Source organism: Ailuropoda melanoleuca, chromosome 20 (genome assembly GCF_002007445.2).
Source record: "Ailuropoda melanoleuca isolate Jingjing chromosome 20, ASM200744v2, whole genome shotgun sequence".
Lineage (NCBI taxonomy): Eukaryota > Metazoa > Chordata > Mammalia > Carnivora > Ursidae > Ailuropoda > Ailuropoda melanoleuca.
The window spans coordinates 16,213,685-16,223,156 of NC_048237.1; the positions used below are offsets into that span (position 1 = coordinate 16,213,685).

The 9,472-nt window shown below is 38.3% G+C and overlaps 1 protein-coding gene across 1 annotated transcript in view; it reads left to right on the forward strand.

Annotated features, from left to right (window-relative positions):
* Positions 1-6,797, forward strand: part of GEMIN2 (gem nuclear organelle associated protein 2) — a gene marked incomplete at its 5' end in the record, with an annotated part of 22,735 nt that extends 15,938 nt beyond the window's left edge. Inside the window, 2 exons of the mRNA XM_034648679.1 lie at positions 1,197-1,255; positions 6,386-6,797. Coding sequence (XP_034504570.1) covers positions 1,197-1,255; positions 6,386-6,425 — 99 coding nt within the window. The remainder of the gene's footprint in view (positions 1-1,196; positions 1,256-6,385) is intronic.
* Positions 6,798-9,472: the final 2,675 nt, after the last annotated feature.

Here is a 9,472-nt window from a genome sequence, read left to right on the forward strand (position 1 = left end):
AAAAAAATTTTTTTTGTTAAACATCCATCATATGGGCCAAACTAGCTTCTATGGCTTGTACTCCAAGCAAAATGTACTTGCTACTCAGTAAATATTTCACATGTTTTGTTCCTAGACTTTATTTCCTCTACAGAAGTGCCTTGTCACTCTTCCAGTCTGCATCTAAATACCATTTACTTTTCATAATCTGGCTTATATTCCACCCCTTTCTATGATACTCTCCCTCATCCTAATAATTAAAAAGAATTTCTTCATCCTGTTTTTCCAGTATACTTCATATTTTTTTATGGGCACTTAATACATTTTTCCTTTCATTAAATTTAGTATGGATATTTCATCTTCTTTGCTATTACCGGTAATAGTTTTATTCAGCTTTGTTCCATATAGTGCTTGACACATAGAGTCGAGTAGACTAACAGTATGGAAGTGTGTCCCAAGTTTGAATTAACATGTGACATGTCTGTTATAACATTACTCAATAGGTTATTGTAACTATATCTTGAAATGTATAAAAAATAAACTTCACACTCTGTAAGACCACTTTATAAAACATATAGTTCAGCAACTACCTCCATCATAATTGAGAACCCTGATCTGCTGGAGTATTTTCTGATATGTCTTATGCTAGAAGCCAGGATTTCACTCCTCAATTAAGTTCTTTAAAATATTTTTATATAGTTTATCTTCACTACTGTCTATTTAGGACATAGGGGGGTTTTTTTTGCTCCTCTAGTTGGAACCAGGAAAAATCTCTCTCCCAAGTTAGTCTGCTTTGAACTTTCAACTCTTTATTTCTTTTCCCTGTTGATGACCTTTCTTTTAAAAATCATGTCAGGGACACCTGGGTGGCTCAGTCAGTTAAGTGTGTGCCTTCGGCTCCGGTCATGATCCCAGGGGGTGGGATTGAGCTCCATATTGGGCTCTCTGCTCAGTGGGGAGCCTGCTTCTCCCTCTGCCTGCCGCTGCCCGTTTGTACGCCTGCTCGCTCTCTGACAAATAAATCTTTAAAAAAATCACGTCAGATGTTTCTCAAGGGTTGTTAATGCTACAGTTTTCTCCATTTTCTTTGAGGTTTTCTACTTCCATGTGATTATTATTATCTAATAAAATTTTCATATTTTGCATCTTAAAAGGAAATTTGTTTCAAAAATGCTAGGGAGAACACTCAACATTTTTCTGATTTTTTTTTTCTTTAGGACAGCAAAGATGATGAGCGGGTTCCTGCTTTGAATTTATTAATCTGCCTGGTTAGCAGGTGAGTAATCCTTGACTCCTTGCTTTATAATAGTGTTATTAATGGAAAATACTGTTTTCATTTTCAGGCAGAGGAAATTGAGGTATAAGGAAATATTGTATGTATCACAATTCCCTATTTTTTTTAGTTTTCTCTGTAATTCTGCCGTGTAGATCCTTATACATTATAGCTCTATTATTTCCTAAGGGCAAACTCCTAGAAATAAGTTGAAGGGCATGCATGTACTTTTAAAACTGAGATATTTATTAATAGTTTGCCTTCCAGAAACTCACACCTTTCTGTGTTCCAATGAAAGTGTCAGTGAGACTGCCCATCTCCTATTCAACACTGGGCATTTTTGGTTGATATAAATATTTCCATTCTAATAATAAAAAGATCCAAGTTATTTTTATTTGCATTTGTTTAATTACCAGTGAGGTTGAAAGTATTTCATTTTGTTGCATTTTTAATTGCCTGTGTTCTTTATTCATTTTCAGTTGGGACATATTTTTATTTAGTATGTGTTCACTTTCATTTCTTACATTGAAATTCCACCTGGAATTTATCTGAAAACGTTCTCATATTCTGAATTCAAGTGTATGAGTATGTGTGTATTATACTTACACATATACACGCACAGATTTATTTTAGATCTCTTTATGGACTTAAAAAATTTTTGTACATTGGTCAGTGTTTTTAATCTAATGCCAGTACTACCTTTTTAAAGCTTTATATTATATTTAAATATTGGGAAGGTAAATGATCTGTGTCCGTTATCCTTCCTCAAGACACTTTTTCACAGTATTCAACACATAGTTTCTCAATCTATAATAATTATGCTGCTGGTGATAACTAATACTTAACTAGGCACTTTGTGCCAAGTATTTTTCTTAGTACTTCATAATAGAAACTCATTTAATCCTAGAAGGTAGGTATTGTTATCAATTACAGATGAGGAAACCATGGTAGAAAGAGATAAAATAACTTTCCTGCCATCACAAAGCTAGTAAATTGTAGGGCAGGATCCAAAACCAGGCAGCTTTGTTCCACAGCTAAACTCTGGACTATGCCCTTATCAAACTACCTCATCTCTTGGTAATAAGGATTAAATGAGAGCCCTAGGCACTATGTATACTGGGTCTTTAATCCTTGCAACTCAAGAGTTTTTTCTTTCACTTTCATAGACTGAAGACACAGGTTCAGAAACATTAAGTAATTAAGGTTCAGTAAACTCTTACTGAATGAAACCAGAGACTTAAACATATCATCTGACTACTAATTCACTGATATTTTATAATGTGCAGTTATTAGAAAAGAAATATCCAAGTGATTGGTCATGGTTATTTTTTTTCCCCTCAAAACATTACATAAAAATGGAAGATAAATTCTAGGCTAGAAAATTTTCTTAAACTATAGGCTTCACTTAAGAAAGCTTGCAGAAGAGGGGCACCTGGGTGGCTCAGTTGGTTAGGCGCCGACTCTTGATTTTGGCTCAGGTCATGATCTCAGAGTCCTGAGATGGAGCCCCACATTGGCGTCGAATCTGCTTAAAATTCTCTCTCCATCTTCCTCTGTCCCACACAGTGGGCACTCTCTCAAAAACAGAAGAAAAGACTTAAAGAAGAGTCTAGCAAGTTTGAAAAAAGATAACATAGACCTTGACTCTTTGCTGTAGCCATTTCAATATAAGTATCAAATATTGTTATAAGTCTCTTGTGGGTTTCTTTGTTGTTGTTGGTCTTGTTTGTTTTATAGCTTTAAGGCAAAAATGGCTAATTGATATAAATACCTACTCAAATGAGTGGAATCCCATTCAAATGGGATCTAATAGCCATATGTTAACCACCTTAATTATTTTATCAATGAAAAATGTTTTAAGCTTCTTATTGGGATTTTCAAGCATATATGAATGTAGTAGAATAATAGACGCCTGCCCCCACGCGCGCCCCAAGCAATCCGTCACCCAAGTTCAGCATTTATTAACTTCACCAGAATGTTCATTTGTCTCATCCTTTTTTGTTGATGTATGTTAAACAAATCTCAGACATGCCATTTCTCCTATTTTAGTGTATCTAAGTGATTAGGATCTTTTAAAAACATGACTCTAAAACTGGTATCACACCTAATAAATTTTATAATTCCACAGTATTATCTGATGCCCAGTTCATGTTTCGTATGCCTTAATTGTCCCAAAATGTCTTCTTACATTTGAATTATTCAAATCGGGATCCAACCCTTTCCCTTTCCACACTAGCCAGGGAGGGGTCCGACCACATGCTCTTGTTCTGCATTCCCATGGTAACTTAAAGAGAAGCTTTCACAATGTCCAGAGCCCTTGATATCCTGCAAATATAGGAGGAAGATGTCCTCAAATTCCTCGCAGCAGGAACCGACTTAGGTGGCACCAACCTTGACTTCCAAATGGAGCAGTACATCTACAGAAGGAAAAGTGATAGTACCTACATCATAAATCGGAAGAGGGGGCACCTGGGTAGCTCAGTCGGTTAAGCATCCAACTCTTGATCTCAGCTTAGGTTTTGATCTCAGGGTCATGAGTTCAAGCCCCACATTGGGTTCCATTCTGGGTGTGGAGCCTACTTTAAAAAAAAAAAATCTGGACAGAACCTGGGAGATGCTTCTGCTGGCAGCTCGTGCCATTGTTGCCACTGAAAACCCAGCCGACGTCAGTGTCCTGTCATCCAGAAATATTAGCCAGCGAGCTGTGCTGAAGTTTGCTGCTGCTACTGGAGCCACTCCCTACTGTTGGCTGCTTCACCTCTGGAACCTTCGCTAACCAGATCCAGGCAGCCTTCCTGGAGCCAGGACTGCCCACAGCCTCTCACAGAGGTGTCTTCTGTTAACCTGCCTACCACTGCTCTGTGTAACACAGACTGCTCTGCGCCGTATGGACACTGCCATCCCTTGTAACAGCAAGGGAGCGCACTTAGTTGGTCTGACGTGGCGCATCCTGGCCTGGGAAGTTTGTGCGTGCTTGGCACCATTTCCCATGAACACCCATGCAAAGTCATGCTTGATCTCTACTACTACAGAGATCCTGAAGAGCTTGAAAAGGAAGAGCAGGCCGCTGTTGAAAAGGCTGTGACCAAGGAGGACTTTCAGGGTGAATGGACTGATCTAGCTCCTGGGTTTACTGCTACTCAGCCTGAAGTCACAGACTGGTCACAGACAGTTCCCTACTGAATGAAAACTGGAGTGCTTAGCCTGCCACTGAAAACTAGCCTATAGCTGCCACTGCTCAGGCCACTGAAATCGTAGGAACAACCACTGAGCAGTCTTAAGCTGCTCTTTCACAAAGGCAAACAAAATGGAAATAAGGTTGACAGAAAATAATCAATTGCTAAAAAAAAAACCAAAAAACAAACAAAAAAAACCTGATAAAAAAAAACCCCAAATCAGGATCCAAGTAAAATGCACTCATTGCTTTTGTTTGATATGTTACTTGAGTCTTCCCATCAACTTCCTGGATTTCTCTGCCATTTGTTTTTTGAAAAAACAGTCGTATCTTCGTGATGGTGTTTAGTGTGTTCATTTATCCCTCATATTTTCTGTAAGCTGGTAGGTTGGCTTAAAGGCTTGATTGGGGCACCTGGGTGGCTCAGTTGTTAAGCGTCTGCCTTCGGCTCAGGGCGTGATCCTGGGATTCTGGGATCGAGCCCCACATCAGGCTCCCTGCTCCACTGGGAGCCTGCTTCTTCCTCTCCCACTCCCCCTGCTTGTGTTCCCTCTCTCGCTGTCTGTCAAATAAATAAAATAAAATCTTAAAAAAAAAAAAAAGCAGGTCTTCTAATGGGCTGTCTTTAAAAAAAATAAAAAATAAAGGCTTATTATATATAGTGTTTTTTTGTTGGTTTGGCAAGACTGCATGGGTGCTGTGGTGCACATCAGGAGGCACATAATGTCTGGTTGTCCCACTTTTAGTGTGATGAAGTTGATCACTGCATTCAGGTAAAGGGATATTGCAGTCATTATTGTTGTTGATGGTGAAACTGTTCCATCTTCGGCCAGAAGGAACCCATCAGGTCAGTTCCTGTGCTTTTTGTTCTATATAACCCTGGTGGTCTTTCATGCTTCTTTCAGGTATGTTTAGATGATTCAAATGTATTTTAGACATTTCTGGCCCCAGATCTGGAATCAGTCTTTATTCCCCAGGAGTGGTAGTTCCTCCTTTAAAGTAGAAAATGGTATTTAGAGTCCCCAATTTGGAATTAGGGAAGCTAGCTGTTATTAGATTGGTCATTGCCTTTAGGCCTTTTCAATGACCAGAGGTGGAAGTACGTATTTCTTAGAAAGAGAAAAATGAAATCATGAGTTCAAATTGAAATTTCAGTTCTGATTTAAGATTACATGATTTTTCTTTATGTTTCTTTTCTTCTCTGCTGAAAATTCTGGTTTCTGACATTAACAATTACTGGCTTTATCCTACAATATGCACATAATAGTTTCAGAATAAATATACTAACAGTGTTACTGATAGTACAACTATTGAAATCAGTTTAAGAATTCTTTGCAGTTCTTTTTGTCTCTGGGACATATATCAGAACATCACATTTAAGATCACTTGAAATTACTCTCCTCTGTGTGATTATAACAGCAACCTGATAAATGAGAAGATTCATTTGGTTGGGTTTGGTGATTTTCTTTTTTATTTAACCTTGTTTTATAATTACATAAAATATTTACATTGTTCAAAGTTAAAATTTTAACTCAAGGTACATTTGAAATATTTTAGTACCCACCTTTATCCTCTCTAGCCTTTCTCCCTTCTGTAGTTTTCCATTTTATTAATTTTTGGTTTACCCTTCCATTCACTGTTTCTTTCTAAAAGTACAAGCAAGTATATATAAATCTATCTGCATTCCTACTCATTGTTACAAAAGGTAACATACTAAACATACATTTTCACTTAATAAATCCTAGAAGTGATACTACATAGCAGTGTATTTTCCTCATTTCTTTTTCTAAAAAAGAGGCTTTTATAGAAAGCCGCAGTCTTCCATTGTGCAGATATACCATAGTTTATTCAATGAATGCCCTTATTGATGGATGTTAGGGTTATTTGTGGTGTTTTGCTATTACAAGTAGTGCTGCTATTAATATTTTTAAGCATACATGAAATTCTTTTTTTACTAGGTATTTTGACCAACGTGATTTAGCTGACGAACCATCTTGATGTTGCTGGTGTCTCAGGGAGAGAAGATACCTGTGATGAAGGCAGCCTGAGTCTTGAGGATGTAGTGACAAGTGAGAACTGAATCACATCTTCAACATTATTTGAAGGGTCTTCATCTTAACCTGTGCATCTCAAGTTGACATTCAGAAGATAAATTGTATTGATTTGAGTATCTTAAGTATTCTTTGGAAAATCCCAACCAGCCAGTTTTTGATGAACAGTTTAAACAGTTTTCTGTTATTACATGCTTTTAAAACAAATTGAGTGCCATTTATTGATGAAGCATCCCGTTCAGAAACTGTATGATGAAATTTTACAGAGATCCTTGGTGCTTTTTCATTGTTTCTTTACATAAATACACATAAACTCTTATTGAAAATGTGTTTTGGTTATTAAAATCTTGTTTGACTCTTGAACAAAACAAAAGACAATGGATAAATGTCCTTAGTATTAGAATTAAGATAATCTTGATTAAGTGGCAAATGTTTTCATAGTCAGCAACAAAACTAATCAAATTTTTTTCCCTCTAAGCTCCATACTTTTTAACCACTTTATTACTCAAAACTTTTTCTTAAATCATTTTCTGTAATACCCTAATAAGTCCACTGTTTTGTCTGTCAGATCTCTTGTTCATATCACTTAAAATTTCTTTATCAGGTAGGAATATTTTCTACTTTAACAGAAGATCCAAGTAGCAGTCTTTCTTCAGTAGGGATTTATTTTTCTCACATAACCATAAGTCAAGAGGAGCTGGCTACTGGCATTGGGTCAGTGACTCCACAATACCAATGTCTCTGAGAGTATTGTGGTCTTTCCCTTTTGGTAACAAGATGGCCACTGCAGGTCAAGGCAGTGTGTCTGTATTCAAGACTGAAAAAGGGGGAAGGATTCATAGCCTTCCACATCTGATTCTCATAACAGCAAAACTTTCCCCAGAAATTCACAGCAGATACGTGTTCATTTGTTGGCCACAAGCGTGTAACATGATCATCTCTAGCTCCAAGGAAGGTGGAGAAATAAAATTGTAAGCCTTTCTAGTCTTTCCAGTAGGAGGTAGAAAAGGAAAAGGTGGGGGGGGGGGGGGAAAAGGAAAAGGGGATTGGAAATACCTGCAGATCTGGGGCACCTGAGTGGCTCAGTGGGTTGGGCATCTGCCTTTGGCTCAGGTCATGATCCTGGGGTCCTGGGATCAAGTCCTGCACTGGGCTTCCTGCTCAGTGGCAAGTCTGCTTCTCCCTCTGTGATCTCTCTCAATCTTGCTCTCTCTCAAATAAATAAAATCTTCAAAAATAAATAACATAAAATTACATTATTTCATCTGTCTCTCTTAGCAGAATAAGCCTAGTTGGAGGCTGAATTAGATTAAAAGTGGTTCAGGTTATCAGTTCTAGCATCCGAGAACAAAGAAAAAATGTTTCAGAAATTACAGAGAAAGATCAAGTTGACCTGTGTTCATGCCAAGATTATATTTTGCTATACATATTACCAAATTCCCACCAAAGTTCTAAAAAAAATGTTCCCCAAATGTACCTTAGATTATTGATTTATACGAGCTGTAGTGTTTCTGAAAAAAACGGTAATCAAATATGAGGTTAAACAAAATTAAGCTAATTATTTTTTGATTTTTTTTCAGAACCTATAACATGCCATTAATGTGCATTAAAAATCTACAAAAGGGGGCACCTGGGTGACTCAGTTAAGCATCTGCCTTTGGCTCAAGTCATGATCTCAGAGTCCTGGGATCAAGCCCTGTGTTGGGCTCCATGCTCAGCATGGAGTCTGCTTGAGATTCTCTCTCTTCCCCTTCCTCTTGTGCATGCATGCTCTCGCTCACTCACTCGCTTGCTCTAAAATAAATAAATCTTTAAAATCTACAAAAGAGGATGGATTTCTAAAATACATTTGATCACAATACTCATTTTTCAAAGACCACTTTGAGGGGCAACTGGGTGGCTCAGCTGGTTAAACAGCCAACTCTTAATTTTGGCTCAGGTCATGACCTCAGTATCCTGAGATCGAGTCCTGCATTGGGCTCCACACTAACCCTTGGAGCTTAAGATTCTCTCTCCCTCTGCCCCTCCCCCCACAGGTGCGCATGAGCATGTGCACACACTCTCTCTCTGAGCACTTTGAAAAGCTTTTATAGGTTGTGTCCAGTTTCTTTAACTGATGACCCCCCAAATTGTGCCAATTTCAGTTTCTGCAATTAGTTTGAGGGCCTGAGTGAACTTCCACCCTACAGCCATATTCTAGTGGGACTGTGAAACAATTCACCCGGTAACCTTGGATCTAGGATTTTGTTTCCTTTTGTCACTGCATGTTGGGTCCCGCTGTGGATTAAATATGTCCCCCCAAAATGCATATATTCAAGTTATAACCCTCAAAGTGATAGTATTAGGAGGCAGAGTCTTTGGGAAGTGATTTTTAGATCATGAGAGCCCTGTCCTCATGAATGGGATTAGTCCCATATAAAGAAACCCGTTACTAGTCACCTCCTGCCAAATGAGGACACAGTCAAAATATTGTGAACAAGGAAGCAAGCCCTCCTCACCAGACACTGGATCTCCTGGTGCCTTAACCTTGGCCTTCCCGGTCTCCAGAACTGTGAGAAATAAATATGTTTCTTATAAGCCACCAGTCTATGCTTTCTGTCATAGTAGCTAGCCCAAATGGACTAAGATTCTTTTTTTTTTTTTTTTTTTANTAAGATTTTATTTGAGAGAGAATAAGAGAGCACAAGCGGGGTGAAGGGCAGAGGGAGAAGCAGACTCCCCACTGAGCAGGGAGCCCAATGCGGGACTGGATCCCAGGACTCCAGGATCATGACCTGAGCTGAAGGCAGATAGTTAACCAACTGAGCCACCCAGGCACCCCCAAATGGACTAAGATTCTGATGACATCTCCAATCCTAAGTCCTCTTATGAGGTTTGATTGCTAGAAGGAGAGATCAAGCTGTCATTACCGTTAGTAGAAGCTACTGACTGAACAGTTTACGTAGGCTATTGAAGTTTGTCATTCATACAGTATAGTTTTTGGTTTTTTTTAGA